Source organism: Aplysia californica, unplaced genomic scaffold, assembly GCF_000002075.1.
Source record: "Aplysia californica isolate F4 #8 unplaced genomic scaffold, AplCal3.0 scaffold00864, whole genome shotgun sequence".
NCBI lineage: Eukaryota > Metazoa > Mollusca > Gastropoda > Aplysiida > Aplysiidae > Aplysia > Aplysia californica.
The window spans coordinates 233270-259873 of record NW_004798134.1 but is presented as its reverse complement, the minus strand read 5'-3'; the positions used below and the strand labels follow the sequence as shown (position 1 = coordinate 259873).

The following is a 26604-nucleotide window of genomic DNA, read 5'->3' as shown; positions in this document are numbered from 1 at the left end:
TATGTTGTGAACGCAAAACAATTTATTGCAAACTGATGTAATTCAATGTACACTTTTTACAGCTTACTAATGTTCTTTACTATCTGCTGTAGAACTAGATAAGAAATGTATACATATATATAATATGCCACAATATGACTTACAACTGGTCGAAAAAAAAAAGGAATAATTTTATGGGTTTAAGAGATAAGAACTTTGTATGATGAATATGATCAGCGTGACAAAAACTAAGTTTGGTGGGAATTATTTTACAATGTTAATTTGGCCTAAAGAAAGGTTCACATACAATTGCTAAAAAATAAGGCTATAGAGATGTTTATGCAATTTAATAAATAATAAGTATTGTTGTCCAAATCCAAGCTAATAAAAGTATACACTTAACTAAAGCTGATGCTGGCGAAATAAATACTTTTGACTACAAATATAACATTATAACACCAGCTATCTACAGCAGTATTCAGCAACCCAACCTACAACATGCAAACAAACTGAATGATCAAAATTGAGGCGAGACATGAATCTATCAGACTTATTGTTATTGGTCAATTCAAACAGCATTTATATAATAATTAAAAACAGGAAGGCTGTAATGTAGAGTTCCTGTCATTGAAGTCACAACCAGTCAAAGGAAATCATCTCAGTGGAAGAAGCACAATGTGATGAGGGAGGGACATAGCAGTGCTGGAGACAGGCAGACAGACAGACAGACAGACAGATGTAAAGACAAGTCAAATGCAGAAAATGGGCATTAAGTTTATGTAACTACGAGGGGGCTGCATCACAATGTACTTGATTACTAGAGTAACTTTTTACAGAAGCACCACAGCTATAGTATGTACATGGGGGTGAGAAGCAGTCAAAAGACAACAGAAAAATGTTGAACTTTGACTGCTACACATCAATAGTTTCCATTGTCGAGAATAAAATAAAATTACATCAGATCAGTGCTGCACAAGTTTTAGGACAACTATGACAAAGAGAAATTTTCAACACAGAAACAGATTTAAAAAATAGGCGAGCCAAGGCACAAAAGTGAATGAAAGAAGCCAGGAGAGAAAGCGGTGCTCAGTATCCTCAGGTCAGCCAAGGATTGTGTAAAATTGTAACCAATATCATGATCCATTTGTGCTACCTTTTATTTTCTGAATGGAATGATTTTTTAAATGATAAATTATAGTGCTCGAACGAGTCATGAGATATGCTGCCATGAAAACACCCTGGTAGCCCAATAACAAATTCATAAAAAAGGCAAAAAGGATTAGTTAGCTACGGTAGAGGACAGTATGGTTAGTTCAAACAGTCGTTCTTTGAAGTGTCCCTTTCACAACGATATAAAAATATATTCGAAATAAACCTGTGACAACATCTGTTATACTGCCCTTTCAATACAGTAAAGTCATCTTGAGGACAATTTCACCATTTCAACAAGCTTATGTCGAACATCAGCCAAAAGGCCATTAAAAATTCGGGGAACAAGGGCAAATAAACCTATCTACCTATCAACACTGACAATTGTGGTTCAGATAAATCAAGATGTCTGCATTTTGAAAGCAGCAAGATAAAGGTAAACCCTCCTTTATTTCTGAGAGTACATCTGTTTTCTTAGCATGTCACTCTTAACGTAGTATCACATCTGCATTATTATTAGCGACCACTTCGAATTTCAGACAAATAAATATGCACATATATAATATATAGCCTTCCATAACGCAAAAGTGTTACAAAAATTTATTTCCATGTACATTGTATAATTTCCTATAGCAGCATCACGACCATTTTAGAAAACCTCACAGATACCCCCACCCTGTGGGACTTCTGGTTCTGTATGCTGATGTAGGCTACATGGGCCGCCGCAGTAATGACAGTAATCTGTTGCTTGTCCAGTCCAGGTTTGTCAGCGTTTGTTGAGAGGGAAGAGAATTCCAGACGGCACGACACTGCTCCTGCAGTTTGGCTTGGACAGACCACTCTGAAATAATATTGAGACCAAGGTAAATTTCAAGGAAAAAAAAGAAAATGTCAGTTCTATTTAAACCACTATATACAGCATTCCTAAAGTTCACAAATTACACACACAAATCATGTTAAAAAACTTGATAAAGTTGGAGGAAAGAGAAAAAGTAAATAAGCCTGTCTTGAATATAAGAGACAACCATGGCACATTTGTAAAGTACAGTAAAATAAAACAGACATTAACAAAATAGAATCAAGATAGGTTATAAAAAAAAAAAAAAAAGCATTATATACCCGAGACGGATTAATTAGTTGTCTGAAGAGCAAAGACTGAAAAATCAGTGAGAGACAGCTATAAACATGTTAACTGTGCTACTTATTACATGTGGTTGTCCCTGTCATCTACAAAGCCTTACTTTTACATAAAAAATACATAAATATTGCCGAACATCTACAGTCGAAATTGTCCAATACAGCCACCAATTGTCAGAAGAAAAGTGGTTGTTTGAGACAGGTGGACTTCTCCAAATTTGGAATGTGTCTTTTAATATAATAAAAAACACAAGGGGGAGGTTAGGAATGGTTGTTGGTACAGGTGATTGTCTTAAGTGGTTGACAGAGCAGGCTTGACTATGTACTCAAGAATCAAAGGGAAAATCCCCAAACCACTAAAGGTATGTCAGTCAGTACAAGCGGATAAATAATTCCAGTGATGAAAACCGGATCAAAATAAAATGCAATTGCAACCTTTTTTTTTCAAATGCACAGCAATTGTAATGGTTTCCCAAATGTGTTAAATCATTGAAAAAAAAACAACATTTCATGAATGTGCAAGCCACATTGCAAGTCATCAAAATGGGGGTGGAGGGGAGAGGAGAGGAAGAGAAGCTGTGATAGACCATTGGGATCTGCAAGTACATATGTACTGTTTAAAAAAAAAGAAGAAAAAAAGTTATACTACAAAGAAAATACTTATGCAACAGCATAAAGACCAAAATTATCAGAAATTTTTTCTTCCTTTTAAAATCATGTATTGTTCCTTTCTGACTTAACATTCTTTTATTGGAAAAAAATGTCCCTCCTTAACTAAAAAGAGATTTGCTATATTATCCAAAAAAGTGATAAACAATTGAATTCTCTTCAAAACTAATCTGAGTTAGGAGAACCGAAGAAGTTTTGTCTCTATGCCAACAGGATACAAATTATTGTTACAAAGCATCATCTCTCTCCAAAAAGTTAAAGTAAGACCCCCACATGACTTACTGATTAAAATCTTTAAAAAACCCAAGACAAAAAGTAGGCTTTGAAAAAAGCAAGTGCGTCAAATCTATACAAAAGTCTCAAAAGAATTGTGAAACTTCTTCACATGGTGCAAAGAACAGCTTGAGGATGATTCGCGAGAAGGTAGAGTATATGGACTGGCAGAATTGAAAACAGAAGCTTTGAAATAAAACAGCGAGGAACAAGAGGCCAATGTCTGGAGAACTGAGGTTTAGTTTTAGTAGAGGTTTTACGACGCTCGCAACTGCAATAGGTCATATGAGCGCCAGAAGATTAGAGGTGTTACAAGAGAGTAACAAACATAAAAAAGAAGAAGGGGAGATAAGGACGATAGATGTTTCATAGGAAAGAAGAAGCAAACCACATCAGAGCACCCGCCAACCACCCACGGAGAACTGAGGGATCCCAACTTAATTTTTCAGAAACAAAAGTTATGATATATATATATTCAAAACGGTAGTGTTAGTGATTCTATTCCAAGTTGGCAAAGGTAAAACACCATGGGTTTACTACAGACATAAAACCTAAAATTTAAGTTGGAGTAATGGATCAATTTAATAATAATAAAGCTACAAGAAAGAAAAGAAGGGACCAATCAGCGACACCATCCGCATCCAATTCCCCACAAAAACCCATGTAATCTTGCAAAATACATGCCATGAACAGCATATATATCTAAATATAAAAAAATATAGTCATGTTGTTTGTAGTAGTTAAAATTATTTTGCAAGAGGGATCCAAAGCCCGTTACATGTGTATAACACTATATATACAAAGGTATCGTAACCCAATCCTGATAACACAAAGAAAGTAGTTTTAAGCAAAAACGAATGCAGTGAGCTAAAGCCTAGAAGGGGTAAGTAAAAAGAAATTAAACTGCAGAAGAATAGCATGCTATGGAAAGCATGCTCACCTGAAACTAAGCATGATGCACTACCTCTGGCGATGACGTTTTGGAGGCACTCATTAAATTCTAATCAGAACAAGAATAATGAAAAAGGAAAAAATATTAAAACTATTAAAAGAGATGTATGCAAATCACAGTTAAAACTATTAAAAGAGATGTATGCAAATCACATAAAATGAACTTTCTTAGAGTTAAAGCAAGATAATTGTGACATTAAGTTTGTAATACTACTAATTAGAACACTTATTGTAAGATTTTTTGGTTTTCAGTTCCACTATTACATCCTTAATTAGCTGTTTTTGATTTTACTTAGCTAATCTGAAAAATAGCACTGTAATTGGATAGACCAACTGGAGTCGCACAAATTTTTTTAAAAATCTACTGCTCTCAGTAGATGAGAAGTTATGACTAAAGCAGCAAAAACGTACGACACAACAAAAAACATTGATTTAGAGCCATCCAAAAACACAAGACAGAGAACACACACATGTTCACAGCTTCAACATGACATTAAAAAACAACAACATTTAACGAGCCTCAACTAAACCTCCCTAAGCCTGGAATGATAATTTTTATAAATAAAAATAACCTTGCCTCATCCGTTCAAGTGTGAACTAAAGGTCTCATTTTTCTGCATTACTGGCAATGTACTGTCTTCAGCATGTTAGTTATAGAAATGGAAAACTATATAAAGTACACACACAAACATATTACACTAAACCCCTATGCTACCACCCCAGTCCCCATTCAAAGACATGTATATATAGTCAAAAAAGAAAGAAATTGTACATGTGCAAGCACAATATTGTTCTGAGAAGCAAATAAGGCGGCTGTTAAAAAATCAAAGTCAGCTGATAATTGTGCCAGGCTCTGAGAAAACTTGTCAGATGGTGAACACTTTGAAAACTGACTTTTTTCTTTACTTGTGTTCAGTTAGAGCATTCTGTAAAATGCAATATAGCACTTTTTAGTTCCCACACAGGGTCAGATTGAGGCATCAGGCCCACAGAATGATGTTATCTATCTTGCTCAAATTGCCCAATTACCGTTAGAACAATACCATTGAAAATTGCACAGAGTAAAGGGCACAAGACTCCATGAGATCAGTTAAGAGAAAATGGCTTTATAAATTTATTATGACACACTAAAAAGAGAATAATGAAAGAAGCATATTTCTATCTTTTTCTACTGCAGCAAATTTCATGAACACTGGATTTCCTTGAAAAGGCAGAAATATTACAGGAGGTTGTTTACATGGAAATTAGTGTCCATATATATGCCAGGGTTTTAACAGTTTCAGAAAAATCTGTCCTCTATACAATATGTCCCCAAAATGATGTAAGAAAAACAACCTTGGGGGGAAAACAGTAACCAATCAGAATGATTCTTACAGGGAAACACTTTGAAGACAAAAAAAAACAAAAAAAACACAGATTTGAGCCATTTCCTGATGATAAAATGGACTTTTTGATTTCTACATAGGGTGTTACAGAGGCATCAGGCCCACAGATTGATATTAACTTGTGTATCAAATTACTCAATCACCTTTAGCGCAATACCATTGAAAACTGCTGTGAGTATTAGTGGCGGTATATATTAGCTAACATCTGAGGTAATTTTGGGTGATTACATTAGCAAAGTTTTATCGGGTACACGAAGGGAAGAAATTATAGTTGAGTTGTTATCAATCCAGAAATTAGAGCTGAGAAAAATCCTGTTCATTAAAAAAAAAAAACCCAACAAAAAACCCCCACCACCGCACACAAGCACAATTATTTTTCAGACAAATCATGCCATATTTAAGATCATCAATCACATGCAAACTTTCAAGGAGATTAAATTAGGAGAAATCATAATGATTGTAACCCCACCCTCTAAAAATTTCACTTTTTGAGAAAACCAAGGGGGGAAAAATGGTGTGGTTTGCAGGGTTTTTCTATTGGCGCACACGCCGTAACTGACCTCATGAAGAGATAATTTTGTGCTGGCATTTAGAAAATAGAAGACCTTTAGGCTGTTCAGGCATATTTTAACCCTGTTCTTACTCGTGTTTAAGCCAAATACTTTCCATACAGAAATGAAAAAATGATAAAGCAGTGCTTCCAACGGACACAGCTGAAAAGTAAAGAAAATTCTATGTTGAAGGTCTGGGGTCAGCACAGACCCCCAGCAGGGTCCAGGGACAGCGTCTGGGTGTGAAGCCCCCTCAAAAGCTGAAATTTTGTGCTTTTAGAAAGTTGAAAGTAGTCTGTATAAAGGGTTGAAAATGGCATTTGGAAAGAACGCCAACAACCCATAATACCTATTTTTGTCACTAAGAGTTTGTCTTGTTTTATCCGATTTCTTCAACTGTACCCAAAACATTTGATGTCGTCATTGAACAAATTTTTGACCTAATTAGAATTAGCTTATACCTGAAAGTTCCCCTTCCCATTGCCACTATAATTCAACATGTCATTACACCACTGACAGGACAATCTGGGAAGATCAATCTTCATTATACAATCCCCCAGTGTGTACTCTTATTTTTCTCAATTTTCGTGTTTGAAAGTAACAAACTAAGAGCATCAGCCCCTAACCGTTCATTCTTAAGTTCACAGTCATAATTTCTTTCATCCTAGCCTATCATGCTCTCGTTGAATCATCCTGACAGTGTGTCTAAAACTAGATCTAATTACATTTGAAAAAGTTTATTTTTTATTATGTTTTTTTTCACATGTTTAAGAACACAATTCAATTTACTTGATTAAAGCATAGATTTACCAGTCAAGGTAAAGATCAAATGTTATTAACTTTCTCACTTGAGGAAAAAGTTGTTTATAAAATTGTGTTACTAGCCAGATTTTATCAGTTTTGCATGTGAAAATATATGGCAGACTTACCACCAAAAAAAGTGTAGAGGGACAATGGTTGAGTACATGATATGCGCAGTCTGGCAAGTTTCTTATACAACTTATCGCTGAGACTTAATGTAAATATCCGAACTCATCCAAGAAGATGAGGAGGCAAGCCTACTCCATCGCAAATTTGTACAGATTCATTTTATACAATGAGGCAGCAATTACTTAGCTTTCAGAATGTACCGATTTCCGTAAAATACGGAAGATTGGAAACATTGATAGAGTAATTAGAAAATATGTTATTCAACCTTTGACAGGCCAATAGTAAGAAATACATTCCCAGTGAGGAGCTGTGTGTTAGAAGAATATTTTCAATTGAACCTAAAATCCAGTAAAGGGAAAATTAAACATATTTCAAAAACATGTTAAAAAACACACAAGTACGTAGTCCTAAAAACACAGCAGGAATAAACCACGCAAATTTTGAAACAAAACATGAAACATTGGACAGAACAGAACACTGTCTCTCAAAACGCAACACACACAAACCATGCAAACACTGGGAACAAAACAAAGTAAAAGAAAAAACCAATAAACACTCAAGGAGCGGAGAAACATCCAGGCAAGCGTACAGCAAAGTCATTGTAGGTTCCCGTGGAGGCCAGTGTCGTGGAGCCGTGATCTTCGCTGCTTACCGTCGTGTGTGAGAACGATTCGCGGGACTTGCGTCTGCTTGTGGTAGCTTTCCTCTCTGTAGCAGCTTTTTTCATTAGCCTTATAGATCGGCGCTTTCTGGATGATGATGTGGCCAGAGGAGTTTTCTGTGACAGAATATATAAATGAATTTATTTAAATACTTCAATTGAGAGATGGCTTGGGGAAAAAAGTTATCGAAGTTATCTCCCCCAAAAAAATAAAAAAATGTAACTGCAATTCAGTCATATGTATACAGCCAACCCTGAATGGGAAGTAACCAATAAAAATTGTGAAAAATGATGTGTTTAAGTCTTTTTAAAAAAAGGAAGCTGAATATTTTCAATTATGCAATTAACTTCCACATGCACTACAAAATAATATAACCTTGTGTGTTGATTCAGAATCCTATTTCCAATCAACACGTATCTCAAGGGTTTAAGTTTACGTGGCCAAACAAATGGATTAAAGCACAACACGAAGGTCAGTAAAATGCTGAAATGTTACCAAAAGCACCCAAATATAAAACAAACAACAAAATATTATGAGAAGTCACAAGAGTCCTGAAATGTCTCTGGTTTTATACAATACATCAATTCAAACAGCTTCTAAAATGTTCTGGCATCAAAAGAAAATAATTTACCAGTCCTCAGATTGGCCTCTAACTTTACCTTGGGTGTGTACAAGGGCTGCCTTGAAAAGGGAGAGTGAATCATTGTACTGTGCTGAACCCTGCTGTGGTTAGGCAATCTGCTTGTCGTGTTAGGAGTCTTTGGTAAGTCATTCATCTGTAAACGTGACGTGTTAATCATGTGAATTAAATAAAATCAAAATGAGTTAGCTAGAACTGAATTGTTAGGAACAACTGGGTAAACAAAATGTAATAAAAAAAGAGAACAAAACAAATGTTTAATAAATAAAGAGAAGAAAAAAAAAATTCAGTTCACCATGTGTTTACAGCTATAATCCACTTTCACCTTGATAGACACTGAAGAGTGGTCCACCTTGAAAGGAGCAAGGCAACAAGATCAGATGTTTCAATGTGCTGTGTTTTGTTGCAACGGAATGACAAAAATGATATGAGGTAGAACTCAACAAGCAAATGACAATGGACTGACTGTTTGAGTTAAATTTGGCAGTTAAAAACAAGATCAAACTTACAACTTTGATATTTTTGTACTTCTGTCATCACTTTTCATTCAGTTAAGTACAGAAATAGTGAACTCCAGTTTATATAATCTCATATACAGCCACACTGAATAAATCTTAAACGATGTGCTTGGTGTGTGTGTGTGTGTGTGTGTGTGTGTGAGTGAGTGTGTGTTCCACCCATCAAATGAAAGTTAATATCTCCAGTTTTCTGATATATAACAAAACAACTTTCAAATACAGGATAGTAGGGAACTATGTGAAGGCCAACATATTACATTAACGGAACAATACAAAACAAGGTTAAAACCCATGTAGATAGATGCATAATTTCAACTTCAGCTAAATAATTAAAACAGCAATCAAGGTATTTTAATGTATCATGCTGTCTTTAATCAATGATTGCTGCTGTTTACATTACTTTATAAAGAGTACGAAGCAAAATTATTAGACATGGCTGCCCACCCACCGACTTACGATTTAGTAAGCAACCAGTATAAAACTAGTAACATGGCTTAAATATTCGTAATAATAATAATATGGCCATGGATAGATGTCTTCCCTGAGGTGTCAAAGACAGGGGTTGTAGAAATGTTTGTTTTAGTAGAGGTTTTAAAGCGCTCGTTACAAGAGAGTAACAAACATAAAAAAGAGGGAGGGGAGATAAGGGCGATAGATGTTAAAAAAAAAAAAATGAAACATTAACAAGGGCAGGACAAAAAAAGGCCTAAGACATAATGAGAACTGAGTTTACCGAAGAAAGTGATGGCATCTAAAATAATTTGACTACTTAATGGGTGATATTTTGATCTATAAGCAGACCAGCTAAACAATAGAAACAATTTCCAAAAAAAAAAAAAAAAAAAAAAAAAAGACAGAGAGAGAGAGAGAAAAGAAGCATGACCCCTTCGTGACACAGGGTGAGTTCGTGCTCCACGGGACAGTTTTGGTTGGTTCCCAAGGGACAGAAAGTAGAGCTAGACTTGTGGTCAGTTTCCTATAATTAGACCCGGTTTAACAAATACTACGTCTTAAAGGAAAAGATTTCTTTGTGTGAAAGAAATATTCCCGAAGGTGAATCTGCAATCAGTTCTACAAAAACCATCTAGTAGAAACAGTATGCAGAATACAACCGATGATGAACGTCCTCACGCTTTGAAAGACACGACGAATGCTGTATGTCACAGCAGCACCGTGGCTCATTCGCCATGTAAGAAAATAAGACGAAGAAAACGAAGGGGATAACCCCTTCACTGTCGGGTATGAGCTACATAGCTGTGCAGGGGAAAATTGCTCCAATTAATTACTACACGCGTCACATAAAGCCCTTAACTCAGAAACTCAATTGAAATCATTATCATCACTGTTACAGTCATTCATAATTTTGTTAAGAACTTCTGCAGCTAAAAAGGAAGGTCGATAGACTGGTCTGTTGGATGCAAAAACACAACTCAGAACATCAACACTTCACTTCTTCAAAACAATGAAAATGATGCTCAGATTCACAGGAGACTATTGCTATATCAATGAGGATTAGTCGTGACACAGTTTTGTCCCTTTAAAAGTTGAAAAATTACTCAAAAAATCATAATAGGCCCGCCAAATCAGCGGGCACATGGCACAGAAGGGGTTAAAGTGAGTGATGATCATTGATCATATAAAAACTAAAGAATTTTCTTTTGTGGTGTATTAATGAGGATGAATGTGGACAAAACAACCAATTGCTTTTAAATTAAATTTAATGGTTATAAGTCATGGTAAAATCGACTTACTTTTCTCGCCTTCAAAGGAGTCCGAAGAGGCGTTGTAGCAGTTGGAACTCTCCTCTTGCTTGGTGTGTTCAAAACAGTCTTGCTGCCAAAGAGCATTTCATCTTGAGTCTGCTTTGCCCTTGCTTTTAACTATGGAGCGAGTATAAAAAAAAAAAAGAAGAAAACATTTTAAAAAGCCATCAGACGCAATTGCAAGACAAATTTTTTTTAAAGTCCCCAGAATACCAAAAGTGTTATTAAATGGATTTGTGAAGAAGCGAGACTGGCAACCACTGTCAGAAAGTACACTTTGCAACTGAAATGCCTCTCAGCCCAAATGATGAAGACCTGCAATAATATAAATTTGTAAAACAGCCATATGATGAACCAAAAGACAGTGAGTGTATACAGCTCCCTTCCCCTACCCCACACACCATAATATTAGATAGGAAGCCCTGTACATTATCCAACACTGACTGAAATGCAATGCGAACACAGAGGCAGGAACTTTTCCCAACCAAGTGAAACGTTGACCAAATATGGGAACCATTTATTTCACAACAGGAGTTCAAAATAAAGATACATGTGGCTTTGACCATCTGCCCAATCAACACCTAATATAAGAAAGGATGCAAGTATAGAACCGACAGACATGTGGCATAATGATTAATCCTCTGCAGTTTAAACTAATCTACAAATCATACATGATAAAACAGAGAGAGAGAGAGAGAGAGAGAGAGAGAGAGAGAGAGGGGGAGGGAGGGAGAGAGAGAGAGAGAGAGAGAGAGAGAGAGAGAGAGAGAGAGAGAGAGAGAGAGAGAGAGGGGGAGGGAGGGAGAGAGAGAGAGAGAGAGAGAGAGAGAGAGAGAGAGAAGAAAAGGATTACAGAAAAAAGAAAGCTGTATCTTAAAACATTCAGACTCTATTAAATGACCAGTATATATTTACCCTGGATTGCTTCTGTTCTTCTTTATGAAGATGGAAATCATCCCACTGTTTTACTGTGTACTGGGGAAACCTCATGCCATGCACCAAGAATTCTTTGTTGTTTTCATTCTCCCATTTTAGCACCGTCTCTGTGACCTCCTCTTCCACCTGAAATATAAATTAAGGCTTATTTAACACAGGTAATTCCTACATTTTTCTCCTTGAATGCGGTATAACACAATCTAAGCTATAATAAGCAAGAACATAGCGAAAACTTTTACAAATCATAACAAAAATGAAAAAAGAAAAAAAAGAAGAAAAAAGAAAGAAAGTGTCACCTTCGCCTTGGTGCTAACATTTTGATGGTGCAATTAGCTTTCAATTTTTTATTCCTACCTGTAGCAATTCAAAGAGAGCTTTGGATGTTTAGATTCTAGTGTATTTCTAGCAGAATGATTTCTGGAAAATTTTCAAAACTTTTTTCTTCAAATGTCCACCTGTCATTTGAAGTGAAACTCATTTAAAAAAGACCCAGTCATATCCTAAATAAAATACAAAAAGCTCAAGAAAGATTAAGTTTTTCAAATGCAAAATGTCATTCTTAAAAAAGTTTCATTTTCCATCATGTTTACTTAAGAGTCATACAGGATACGCTATGTCCTCCACCCATGCTATGCCAGGAGTGCTTATTATGTCAAAACACACGAAAGTATAAAGAACTAAAATACCAATGAATAGACAAAAATCTGTTTGCTGCTGATACTTCCTTTTCTATTCTCCATAATATAAATCATGAAATTTTTTGGCTATACAGTCGAACCTGCGTAAGACGGCCACCCATGTAAAAGAAACATGGGTCGCCACCACTCGGAGAACGAGCAGCGCTTTTGTCGCAAGTTCATATCGACGCCCATTGTTACTTTGTTACAGACTGGGTAAACAGTGACCACTCATTTCACTTACGATTTGTGTATGAGTTCTGAGTGGGGCTTTTATGGGTTATGAGGGAATCACATGCTTACCTCACCAGCAGCAGAAAATTTGTTACCTATTGGTCAACAGTGGGAGGGGCCTACACAACATGATCGTTGGAGGGACTACCTAACAACAAGAACAGGTGGTTGAATTATGACAGCTCGCATACAACGCCAGGGGACAATGCACAATTTATGACAAAACATAATGGAGTCACTACGGTGGCCGTTTAAGACATGTGTTATTGCTTGGTGTGATAGGGGTTGTGTGTTTAAATATGGCGGAAGCGGCCACGTTGGACAGGTGCCCGTTTTACACAGTTAAATTATATAGAAAAAAACGCAAGGGGGAAATGGAAACTGGCCGTTTGTGCAGGTTTGACTGTACTACGAAGAGTAGAAAACCTGAACTTCAAACAATGACAAAAAACAAACCAAAACCCTGTTGAAAACGCGATTCAGTGCTGTAATGGAAACAAACTTACCTTAGGCAATTCTTTCATGAGTTTTTTACGAGCCTTTTCTTCCTGAAGCAGCTTTCCCCCTCTGTCATTAAAGAATCTGTTGGGATCACTAGCCTTTTCCTGCAATTGAAGAATATAAAAATGTCCAGCACTATATCAAATATATTGAAGCACCAGACAAATATTGGGCAAACAAAAAACATTACAACAGAATAGAGCAGTTAAACAGCGCATAAATGTTCATTACCGTTCAAGTAGCAGCACACAGAAAGCATAATAAGGATTCCTTATTCAAACTTTGCCAGGGCAGCCAGCCTTTTCTTCTCTGATGACAATCAAAAAAAGTGACTTTAACTTGTACAATAGACAAATCAAAGTTTTCTTGAGAGAAGAAGAGACACACAATATTTTATCTACCCAAGCAAAATGGGTGTAAAGAAAATGGAGAAAAACAACTTATTAAGCAACCATGCCTGCATAATCCGCGAATAGTAGACTGCGCCTAAGATACTTATGATCCCCGTTCGTTTGATTAAGACCCCATAGTTTTAAGTTTAAGACAACAGAATTTTTACTACACACGTCACGTCACTCCTGAAATCCCGCTATGAAGGAAATAAATTTGGCTAAGATCCCACATTTTAGACCATAATTTACTGAACAAAAATCCCAGGCACACACAGCTGATCATCTACTTTTGGCAATGCGATCACATCTCAATTCTAACTCCCGACGAGTAGATAAATGTTTATCCCAAATGGGATCACTGTAAAGTTTGAGCATGCCAATGCCTGTTCTCCCCATACATCGCACTCCCATTTGAGCCAAATGCAAGAACTTAAGGTATATCACATGCTGGATGGAGAGGGGCTACAAGGCTGCGTCGGACAGGGTCATATTGAACAATGAACTTGATGCTTGTTTCCCTGCCCACTGCACTTGTCTTTTTTTCCTCAGGGCTCAAATTTGCTATGCAGACTGACGCCTACACTCAGTGACTGTCTGAGATCGCCTTTGTATAATGTGGCCATCTGTTAACAGTGAACTAGCCTTTTGTTCTTCAAAATTTAATAAACATGGTCACAACACAATGATGCTTAACGAAATGAGCAGGGACCTCCATCAGATTTTTAAAAAAGTTTTTTTTTAATGGGCTAAGTCAACCAACAACTTAAGTCCAAGGAGTGTTAAGTGGTTTGTGAAGAGAAAAGATAGCCATGAAAACTTACATCAAATACAATCATTTCTTTGAAGAGTTTCTCTCTCTGTGCAATCTTTTCCAAGATGTGTTGACGCCGATTATAGTATTCTTGCACTTTGCTTAGTTCCTTCTCATGGACATCCAGAAGTTGTTCAGTGAAATCCTCTGGAGCAGAATACAATAAATCTTTATTAAAATAATGATAATAATGCTAGACGAATCAAATCAGCAATGGACCCCATTTAAGGGGTCATGCAACAGTCACAAAGCTCTGGTAAAGTGTTCTGAACTTTTGGACGCTAAAAAAAATATCACTAAATCCTGTTATACCTAACTTCATTATAAAACAAAAACTAACTATACATCTCTACTTAATGACCTCATAATAAACACACATGCTCACCACCAATTGTTCACTTGAGGGGAGAGTGTGGGAACCCAGTTAGATGGGTCTACAATCTGTTCTATTATAAAGACTCCTGCTGCACATATATTTTAAAAATAAAGTAACAGTAACCCCCCACAGTAACGATGAAACTTTCAATATAATACATTTAGATCATTCAAAATTTTGGGAGCTCATAGATTTTGAGAAGTGGCATGGACATATAAAATCAAATCATGCTTCCTGCATGCTAATTCATACCTTTGACGCTGCCCACTGGCTTTCTATACTCTTGGTCTTGTAGAGCACATTCAGTAGAATGTCAAGGTCAAAATAATTTAATATGCTTTTCAAAAAACGCATCAACGTATTAAAATGGAACACCCCCCCACCCCAATAAATAAACTCACCATCAGTATAGTGTTTAAAGGCATTTCGTTGTTCTTGGCTGAAGTAACATTTATCCCACCAAGTAACAAGTTCATTGCGAATTCCGAGAACAAATTTCTGCATGTTTTGAAATTTCAATTGTTCACATGTTTCAATCTCAGCCCTCAAAGCCGCAATGACACTCTTGCTATGGCCTTCTTTGTTCAGTTCAAATTCCTCTCTATCAATGTCCGGAGTCTCAAGTCGATTCCACAATGCTTTCAAATGATCCCATAAGCCAGCTGCTTCCTTCTTCATCTCTTGATTTTTCTTCTGGAGCTGAAATCATAGGGAAACACATTAACATATATCATATCACATCAATATTTAAAGTCACTGAAAAAAAATATCAGGCAAACACATTTACGTTGCACCTAAATGTCTTTTTGCTATCATGAGCATGTCCCCCACCAGAATTGATACAATGATCCTCTACAAATGCTGTATCTGGTTATCTTTTCAATTGGAAATTTAGACAAAAACAACATAGATTCCTTTAAAAGTCAGAAAAAGCATGCGTACATTAGTATGAAAATTTTTGTAGCAATGTTGCCCCTCCAGCGCCTGGAAAATGGCTCATCAGCATTTGTTGCAAAGATATTTTATACATTTATTCATTTATATTTATAATTTCTTACCTCTTCGTGTAGAGACTTTAGAGTTTCCATGTTTGGTAAGGACAAAACAAAGGTGTCATCTTCTTCACACAAGAGATCACGACCAAAAGACGTGTCAGGGTCATTTTCAAGGGAATTGTACAGATCCACTATCTTCTGCTTGGTGCTCACAAACTCTGCGTGACGTTTATCCTGTTTGAAATTTTAATAAAAAATTAACAAAGATGGAAAAATCACTCATGATGGGATAGAAGAGAAAGGTGTATCCATGAATCTTTTAACATGGTGTTCCAGCCTAGCTTTCTATCTACACTAATAAATACATACAGACTACTAAGAAGAAGTCGATTTAATCCTAAAAATCCATAACAATACTCATAGGAAAATCAGGAAGAAAGTTCTGACAAATTAATTGTGAAACTTAAAAATTTCAACACCATATGACAATACTGAATTAAACATGACATGGTGTATGAGAATGATATCAAAATAAACAAAAAGTAGTCCAGTCTTAGGAAGCATTCTTCATTAGGAAGGTTGAAGATAAGAGATAGGAAAGTCAGAAAGAATGACGACAAGACCAGTTTATGTCACGGGAACATACCTTTTCACCCTGCGAAGCATTCACATGCTTTTCCAACTCTTTCAGCTGTTCTAGTGTAGGCACAGACCCTGAGGGTACATAGTAAGGTGTAGTACTCATGGATTCACACAGATGCAAGTCACGAGCATGGAGCTCTTTGTATTTGCTGACACGATCGTTCTTTTCTTTGGTCATCGTCTCCACTTTTGCTCGCAGTATCTTCTCTTGCTGCACCATTGTCAACCCTCCTGCCATCTGCAATCAGTCAAAAAGTTCTGACAATAAAGAGTAGATTCTAAGCATGCAAAAGCTTGGGAATCAAATAGAAATGGCTGTCAGGCAAATGTGATCTTAGACTTTAAGGAACCAATAAGAACAAAATAATCTCCCCTTATTAAATTAAAAGCTGAAACATTTGACATCTGGTCCAGCCTTTTTTAATGCCCACTTTTTGCACCCCCCCAAAGCAAGATAATGAGCAATTAATATTAAAAGACAGCAATATCCACTTGTTTTTGTTTTAGCAAGCGTTTTATAGCACTTGCAACACAATTAGGTCATATAAGTGCCGCTGAAGATTAGAGTTGTTACAAGAGAGTAACAAACACAAAAAAGGAGGAGAGATTTTAAAGATGATAGTTGTTTGATAGGAAAAAAAAGAAGCAAATCACACCGGAGCCCCTGCCAACCACCCACAATATACACTTGTACAGAAGAAGCGGAGCATTACATGGTCTAGAAAGTTATGTAATGTTATGAACACTGCAAAGTTTTGTTCAATGAAAAATGGGAATCATTTATCAAGGGGTGGGGCTTAATGCAAAGACAAATTCCAATTTCTAGGTGTGTGTGTGTGTGTGAAGAGTAGGAGCACAAAGCATATATTCATTTGGCTAGTGAGAAGTGAATTTTCTTTAAAAATTTTTAAAAAATTTTGTAACAACTGATCGTGTCTTTTTCAAGGACTTTTGTTTTCTTATTACAGAACCTCTAGAACACCTCACCTTGACATGTGGAAGAGCCAGTTCCAGACAAAGCTGGTTGAGTTGTTCGGTGAAATCCTCAACAGTCTTAGCAAATTTGTTCCTCATGTTCTCTTCTTCTTTCACCATGTCACCCATCAGATTTCTAACATGCTCAACTGCCATGTCACCACGAGCTTTTTTCTGGCTCTCATCAATGCCCATTTCACCCCAGATCTGATGTAAAGATTTGAGTGAGGCTTCCACGACTTTATTGATGGCAAATCGCTGCTGCTCTCGGGTAGGACTGAGACTCCTGGAAAAAAAATTAAATAAACTCACCTCAGTACAAACAATCGATGACAGAACTTACAAAGACATTTAGCGCTAATTTCTTGTAGTAATAGTAAAGCAAACTACTTTTGCTCTTCACTCAATCCACAACAATATTAAATTTGTCTCATGTTTAGATGGTGAAATCAAGTACACAATACAGTCGAAACTGTCTATGATGGCCACCCATTGTCAAGGAGAAAAGCGGTTGTCTTAGACAGTACGACATCTTGGACAGTGTCATTAAGTGTCATTACCCCCCCCCAAAAAAAAAAACACCCCAGGGAAAAGGGAAATGTCCGTTAATCATTTGTGTCTGGTGTTTTGGTGACTCTATAAAATACCTTGTCACACAAAGGAATGACATTCTTTAAATCTTTTAAAGGAGTATAGGTCAGGCACAAAAACTGGTGTTGGTCAACTAGTGCGCTTGTAAAGTACTCTTAACAGGCGCCAAGGTACTGGGAATCCTTTTGAGTTGCCTACCTATAACCATGAAAATATCCATGAAGTTTACACATATTTAGCTTAATAATGAATTATAATAAACAGCAATCGTGGTGCTGACAAGCAGGGCTAGCCTAGATTTAGGCCAGGAATGCTGGAATGATTATGTAGCATTTTGTTTTATAAAAACACTTCAGTACCATTGAACTTAAGTCTAAAAGCCACCTTTTCAAGACAACCACCAGAACAATCTTTTCCTACATTTTATTTGTCTTTGTTGTCTTCCAAGTTTCGCAGCCGTAGTACAGTAGAGAAGGACAAACTTGACGCTGGATTTAAAGAGTCGAATCTTGGTGCGCAGTGAGATGTTGCTCACTTTCTAGACTTTTGATAGTTGATTGAATGCTGAACTTGCCTTTGCGGTTCTTGCTTTAACATCTGCCTCAGTTCCACCTTACCATCGATGACACTTCCAAAGTAGGTAAAGGAGTCCACTTCTTCCAGGGGAGTGTCTCCCACTGTCACAGCAGGGCTCGAAACTTTTCCTAGCTTCACTACTTTCGACTTGCCTGGATGTATACGTTGGCCAACACTCCTTGATAGGCTGTTGAGTTCCTTGGTCTTTTCTTGCATCTGAGCATGTGTGTGAGAGAGCAGTGCAAGGTCATCGGCGAAGTCCAAGTCGCCCAGCTGCTGACAAAAGATCCACTGTATTCCATTGCGCTTGCTTCTGGTGGCTTCTTTCATGACCCAGTCAATAGTCAGTATGAAGAGAAAAGGTGAGAGCAAGCATCCTTGTCGCACACCTGTCTGTACCTGGAATGGTTTTGAGTTTTTCTTCGTGGAAGACTGGGCAGTTTGTTTCATGATAAGTGGCCTTCACAAGCTCGACGAGTTTGTCAGGTATTCCATAACGCTGCATGAGTTTTCACAGAGTTTCCCTGTCCACGCTGTCAAACGCCTTTTCATAATCAATGAAGTTGACCAGGAGTGGTGAATTGCATTCAAGCGATTGCTCAACAATGATGGGCAGAGTAGCGATCTGGTCCACGCATGATTGGTTTCAGCGGAATCCTGCCTAGTTTCCTCTAAGCTTTTCGCCTGCTGCCAGCTTGATTGTCTACAGGAGTATCCTGTTAAAGACTTTCCCAGGTATGGACAGGAGTGTTATGCCTCTGTAGTTGTTACAATTGCTGAGGTCTCCTAGGCAGCTTGATTAGGTGGCCTTCCTTCCAGTCTGATGGTATTTTCTCCTCTTGCCAAACCTTTTCAAATAGAGCATAATAATTTCCACTGATGTATCTTTATCTTCCATAAGGGCTTCCGATGGTATATGGTCGAGACCAGCTGCCATGTGAGACTTCAGTGATGTTATAGCTGCTGCAAATTCGTCTCTCGAAGGTGGTTCCGCAACTATTGGGAGGTCATTTCTGGCTGGAAGAATTTCTGGTTGGTTTTCTGGAGGTGGTCTGTTCAAGAGTTGATCAAAGTGTTCTCTCCATCAGTTAAGTTGCCCCTCTGGGTTGAAGCTAGTCTTTTCCCCCTTTGATTTTCACTGGTAGAGTGGGCTCGCTGAACCTACCACAAAGAGTTTTTGTTGCCAGCTGTACAATCTGCATGTGTCCGTCTGCCCTTTCGGCCAGGTATTCTTGTCCTTCTTTACCTCCCGGTTTAGTTCAGTGTACTCTTGTTGTGCAGTGAGTATCTCAGTTCGGGTACAGCTGTTGTTGACTTTGGCCTTCAGCTCTCTTCTTCTTTTGACTTTGTCTAAAAGAGTCCTGTGAAATCCATTCATTCCTGGTGTTGTCTTTGGGTCCCAGGGTGCTCAGGCAAGTTGCATTTACAGCCTCTTTTATCCTGTCCCAGTGTTTGTTTACGTCAAATTCATAGAGATCTTGAAGGTATCGAAATCTGTTCTTCAGTTCCAACTTGAACTCATTCTTCTTTACTGGGTCTTTCAGAAGGCTCACTTCACACTTTTGACGACTTCCAGTTGACGTGACTTACGCATATCTTCTCAGTTTCAGTATCATTTTCCCAAGGATCAAATGGTGGTTTGATGCGATGCCTGCTCCTCGTAAGACTTGGACGTCGTCCAATGAGCGTCTAAACTTTTGGGAAATGCAAAATTGGTCAATCTGATTTTCCGCTGTTCCATCCAGCGAGACCCAAGTAGCCTTTATGAATCCTTTTATGTGGGAAAATTGTTTCTCTCCAATTACAAAGATGATGAAAGAACAGAAGTTTTGGAATATTTCTCTGTAGTCATTTGTCTCGTAATCCATGTCTGTCCATGATTTCCCCACAGTGACTATTGTATCCCCTGCACCGATGGATTGCTATAAATTTTGCTCCTAACACTAGACAAGCAGACCATCAGAATCCATTCGGCTGCCTTTATTGTTGAGCCACTCGCTGACCAGAACATAGGTCAGGTTAGTGGTCGATTCCAGTCCGTTTCACATCGTTTTTCTTGTAAAATATATTGAAATCGAGGTTATGGCATATTCTGAAAGTTGAACCATCCTACTTTACAACGGTATCGGTCACACTGTTGAAAAACACCATAAAGGTGTCTTTAATTAGTATTTTAGGAAACACACTATCCCAAAAATGTCAGCCGTAAAGCGAACGTTGAAAAGAACTCACAAAAGAGAAATTGTTTGAACCATAGAGCTTGCCATCATAGCCAAACATAGCCGTGTTGTATACCGTTGGAAGGATTACGATTTCAGTAGTCAACAGTATTCGAATCAGCCATATCAGTCGATTACTGCATTCAAATAGGAACACGAGCGCAAAACAATCTTTGATGTGGTTGGTCGGTAGAAACTGCTGCATGAATTGCCACTGTGTATGTTTTTTCCAGAAAAAGGAAACACATTTCGGAAATGACTTTAAATAGCGTTATTTTTACTTTAAAAATATTAATTATTTCATAAATATAGATGGAAAGTACATTTGGTTGAAATAATTTGTTTTAAATGGAAAACAGTAAACTGCTATGAAAAAGATTTTTAAAAAGAGGAACAGCAGAGTGCTAACTACTACCCCTCAGGGGCTTTTAATTGTTAAAGTTAGGTTCAGAACACTCATTGGTATATTAATTATTTGGCTACTAACCACTTAATATAGCATTGGCATGTCAGCTAAGAAGTGTAAACTGAAACGTCATTTTTCTCAAAACTTTATTTTTCAGGTCTTGTTTCACAGTTGGTACATCACCATTTTACTATTTCTGGAGATAAGTCTTCAAATTTAGCTAGGGGCTGGCTTTTATACATTTCTACAAATAGAAAGATTTTTATTTTTTGAACCATATATATGTCTTACTTTTTTTTTTACACTTTGATATTTAGTAGTGGGTGGGAGGGTGTATTTTCTTATAAAAATATATGGTTCACATTGATCGGCTTTTAAAAGTACCAAAAAAAGGATAAATTAGACATCAAATTTTTCTTTATGTAACTATGTCACTAGAAGACATTTTAAGCAGAAAAATTACCAAAGAGTGAAAATTATAGGAATGGTGATATACCACAAAATGCACGTATTTTTTGTTTATTTTTCAAGACGGCCCCCATCTCCACGGTAACGAAGAGGTTGGACAAAATAATGCATGGTTGAATCGAAATATTTTCACCTAAGGTTACAGTTGGTAGATCTAATAGTAGTTAAAAAAAAAAAGAATGGATTAAAAAAACATGTTGATATATAAATGCCAAGCCCCCCTTAACAATCACGTAACAAATCTTTCGCTTAAAAGGATTAGTCGTGAGGCATGCAACCTGTCATTGTCCATTTGCCCCTCCCACAACAAAATCATTCACTTAGTTTTAGTAAGTTTTACTGCACATACACTGTGACAAAGGTCATATATATATATTAATTATAAGTGCAAAAGATTAGAGGGGTTACAAGAGAGTAACAAACACAAAAAAAAAAAAAAAGGAAAGACCAGAACGATACATATATATAAGAAACGAAAGAAGGACCAAACCACACCAGAGCATCCGCCTCAAATTGTTCATGGACCACTAAAAATAATGGTGATATTAGCGGCCCAAGGTGTTTATCCAGAAGGTAACAACAGACCTCAAAAGGAACTTGCTACAGAACAGTCTATGTGTCCCATCTGTCTCCTCCTCCCCCCCCCCTCAAAGTATCTATTTTTCAAAAACAGGCCCACACTGACATAACACATCATGTTCAGATACACACACAGACAAATGCATGATACAGTGGTATCCACTTAAACAGCAATCCAGTTAAGAGCAACATCCACCTAACAGACACCCCGTTGTGTAACGTAATTTTTCCTCTATTACAAATCCCTTTAACAGTAATCTTGGTTGCAATAAAGAGAAAATTATCTGACGACTTTTTTGTTGAAGATTCAAAAACCGAACACTGACACTGGCCTATAATTTCAGTGTGTGTGCATACACCTCTTTTTCACCTCCACAAAACAACTGCCATGGCAAAAAATGAGTAGAGGGTAAGTTCACACACTTTCACCAAGAGCCACCTTCCTCCAAGAGCCTGAGGGGAAAAGTCTTGGCCACTGTGCATAAATTACCGGCGAGATAGATTTTAATGTATTACAACTGATGCTCCAACACTGCTTATAAATAAATAGATGTTCTTACTTTCTGACATAACATCACATCCTCCCTGCAATAAGGCAGGACCCGTGCATGTGTGTGTGTGTGTGTGAGGTATCATAATCCTTGCAGTTTACAGCCCCCCCCCCCCAATTTGGTTAAACTCCAAACAGCAACATTCGCCTTAGCAGAACAGCAGCAAAAAGGCCTGCATTCCCCAGGGGTTTTCTGTTCGAAGTGTCTATGTACACGGTAACCGGGCACCTAGTCTCAGTATCTACGTACACGGTAAATTAGACTCAGTATCTAGCTACGTACTGGGTTTTAACCGGGCACCGAGACTCAGTTTGCGTACACGGTAACCGGGCACCTTGCCTCACTCAGTATCTACGTACACGGTAACCGAAATGAAAATATATCAATATTTGTCCTGTGCTGTGCAGTCGCTGAAAAAAAAAAAAAGAAAGTCATAAATAAGCGTCTTGTCGGGCTCACTATCGTGACCAGTCAGTGAACCTGCTTGTGTGCATCACATCTTGTTTGTGAGTAATGTGAGTACCTGTTGGGGTTACCTTCATTCAAAGTAATCAAAGTCTGTGCGCTGCGAAGTATAGTAGGGCTCCGGAATGGGGGGATTATTGATTTTTTTTAAAGGTACAGTCGGGGGAGGGGTGGGGATGAAGGCAACACCGGATGACAAAAACTGAACTTCGAGTTCTGAACTGCTCGGTTACCCTGCCCTGCTGACCTGCTGTACGTGACACTGAGACTATGACATGCCCAGTTACCGTGTACGTAGATATTGAGGCTACATGCCCGGTTACTGGTTACCGTGTACGTGGATATTGAGGCTAGGTGCCCGGTTACCGTGTACGTACACACTCTGCAAAAGTCCGTTTTCTGTTAGAGTTAGAGTAGGTAGACACCACTCACCACTGTAACTGTACTGAACTGTAATGTTTTTTTAACATTAAAAGACAGACGCACAAGATCTAGGCTAGATGCTTGATTTAAATTATGAATAAATGGTGACAGCTGATGAGGCCTCATGAGAACTGAATCAATTCCAAAGTCAAATTTGAAGATTCAACAATCAAAACCCCCACTTCCTGCTTCCCCCCTGCCCCTTGTCGCAGTCAGAGCGTGTTTTTTGTTGTTGCAGGAACTCAACCCAAACACACAGGGTCTACTCTTGACTCTAAACTAAAATCTAGATCTAGATCTTGAGATATTACGATGAAATTCCAGACAGGAGAGAAAGAGGATACTGACAACATTCAAAAATGCCATTATTATAACATTATAACACTATAACCATAGCCAGACACACAACAGACAGAGACATCATGTCATGAAACATGCGTAAAGCCAACCATCATTAGTGTGAAGTAAAATAACACGGTTCGTTCGACGTTCGAGCTCATGGTCAAGAATCATAAACGTCATTCATATTATATAACAAAGTCTTCATCTTTTACAACTGCAACAAAGAAATTAAGTAATTATGTACCTCGGGCCATCCATGGCTGGTGAATAAAGGTTAAAAACACAACTAATCCTTCAACAGTCAATCGGTATCAGGTAGACTAGCCTACACTACACCACCATCATCATTCAACTTTCGTTCAGCAGGCCTATTTTGAACTGCGCGCATGAGAGGTAGCTGTTGATTGGATCACAAAACATATCCCGTCGTCCAACATTGACGACGGTCCCGATGAAGTGTGTTGCAGTCTAGCAGTTTAGGTTAGGTCTAGCTTGTTTGTATTAGGCCAGAGACTGCATATATAATGTATTAACATTAATTTTATTTTTATAATAATGACAGGCTTCAATACATTTTGTGCCCAAATAAAGATCCCAAAAGATGGACTTAATTTTTATACATTAGATCTGCAATAAGGATATAACAAAACATCTAAATATAGACACCAATGCCTCCTGCTTGAAAGGGAAGCGGTTGTCACACCAGTTGGCCTCGCGTTTTTTTGTGTGGTGTTTTTGGTAGCCTAAGTGTTTTACGGCGCTCGCAACTGCACAAGGTCGTATGAGCGCGCGGGACACATTAAACATTATCAGTTGGTAGGGATTTTTGAATGCTGCCCGGGTGGCGGCCGACGCCTACTCTTATCGATTTTAGACCTCCAAGGGATCTTTAACGCGCGCAACTTTCACACGACACCTCCGATATTTTTCGTCCTTCTCCGAGAAGACTAGGAGTAGATCTTTCCTACCGGAAGATCAGGGGGTGCGGCTGAAAGACAGCAGTAGGAAGGAGCCAAAGAGTAGCAGTAGAAAGGCCTCAGAAAGAGCCAGGAGCCTAGAGGAGGGGGATAGTATAAGAACGTATAGGGAGGGACAAAGCAGGTGAGGGGGTGGGGGGGGGGGCAGAAAATGGAGACGAAAGCTTCTAAGCAGACGACAGAACATTGCTAGAGAGCAGGAAAGGAGGTGAAACGAGACGATTTTAGAGAAGAAAATGTTTCCGTTGCTACCCGGATTCGAACCCTGGACCTTTGAATGAGAGACGAACACTTTTACCTCTTGGCCACGAGAGCCCACATATAGGTTATTGAAGTAGAAACAACAACTTTTATTATTATTATTATTATTATTATTATTATTATTATTATTATTATTATTATTATTAGTAGTAGTAGTAGTAGTAGTAGTAGTAGTAGTAGTAGTAGTAGTAGTAGTAGTAGTAGTAGTAGTAGTAGTAGTAGTATATATACTAATATTATTATTATTATTATTATTATTATTATTATTATTATTATTATTATTATTATTATTATTGTTGTTGTTGTTGTTATTGTTGTTGCTTCTGCTGTTATTATTATTATTATTATTATTATTATTATTATTATTATTATTATTATTATTATTATTATTATTATTATCCAAAAAATATATTAGATCTAATCTTGAAAGATTGACAGCTTAGCCAGGAAGCTTATCATTACCTTGCCAAAAACTTTAACACTCTGGCTACATGAACCCTTACTGTAGAAAACCAGATAGATCTACACTATAATAATGCACTCATATCGCAGGAAGGTAACTGAGGTCCGAAAAGACTATACGTGTGCATGTATTTGCACAGATCATGGATGACGGGAGAGATGCTTTTATATTTATAGTTTTTCCAAGATGAAAAAAAAGGATACAAAGCATCTAAGTCGTGTTAGTAGCACTCATATTATGTTTAGGCCTTCACGTCTGTATCTAAATTTTAAAAAACGAGTTTGAGCATACGAGTGTATGTGTGCATGTGTGTCTATGTGTGTGTTTGTGTGTGTGTGTGTGTGTGTATGTATGTATGTATAGCCTATGTGTGTGTGTGTGTGTGTGTGTGTGTGTGTGTGTGTGTGTGTGTGTGTGTGAGAGAGAGGGAGAGAGAGAGAGAGAGAGAAAGAAAGAGAGAGAGAGAGAAAGAGAGAGAGAAAGGGAGTTGTTTGTTTTGACTGCTCTTATAATGGCCTAAAAGGATTTCATAAAATAGAATATACATTCCATGATAATGTTGTCACCTGTTTTATTTGATACAAAATGACATGTGTTTCAGATAGGTAAGATACAACATACAATTTTGCTTCCATTGTTAATGAGCATAGGCACTGTTTACCTTTTAACAAATGGGATGGATGATAAGTACTCAGCATGTAGGTCATTTTCTCATTTTTAAAAAATCACAGTCACAATCCATATTCAAACACTTGGCAACCCTGTCTCCCTTTTGTCCTTTTGAGATAGATAGATAGATAGATAGATAGATATATAGATAGATAGATAGATAGATAGATAGATAGATTGATAGATAGATAGATAGATAGATAGATTGATAGATAGATAGATAGATAGAGAGAGAGAGAGAGAGAGAGAGAGAGAGAGAGAGAGAGAGAGAGAGAGAGAGAGAGAGAGAGGAACGTGAGGGTGCAAAAAGAAGAGTGACCGAAGACAGAAGCTTCATACACTGTAGGTTCCAGTATATAGCTGAGATATATACCCACAAACCCCACCCCGTTCTGTCAACCTTCACGACGAAAGCCATGAACGTTCTGTCAAAGACACTTGAGCAAATACTGGGAACAAAGAGCACAA

The 26604-nt window shown here is 37.6% G+C and overlaps 1 protein-coding gene across 5 annotated transcripts; it reads right to left on the bottom strand.

Moving 5' to 3' along the window:
* Positions 1–24142, bottom strand: LOC101851771 (protein regulator of cytokinesis 1). Of its 5 annotated transcripts, XM_013089044.2 has the most exons (13): positions 24011–24142; positions 17159–17432; positions 16176–16409; positions 15593–15763; positions 14936–15233; positions 14169–14326; positions 12961–13059; positions 11523–11669; positions 10596–10724; positions 8346–8462; positions 7614–7802; positions 4148–4207; positions 1887–1969 (listed from the first exon to the last, which is right to left on the bottom strand). In XM_013089044.2, the coding sequence occupies exons 1-12, from the start codon at positions 24022–24024 to the stop codon at positions 4154–4156; spliced, it is 1884 nt and encodes a 627-aa protein (XP_012944498.1). In that variant the 5' UTR covers positions 24025–24142; the 3' UTR covers positions 1887–1969; positions 4148–4153. The 5 variants fall into 5 exon arrangements, with proteins under 5 accessions (XP_012944499.1, XP_012944497.1, XP_012944500.1 ...); XM_013089045.2 differs by lacking the exons at positions 4148–4207; positions 8346–8462 and adding an exon at positions 8622–8678 and having other exon boundaries at positions 1–1969; XM_013089043.2 differs by lacking the exon at positions 4148–4207 and having other exon boundaries at positions 1–1969.
* Between the last annotated feature and the right edge of the window lie 2462 nt (positions 24143–26604).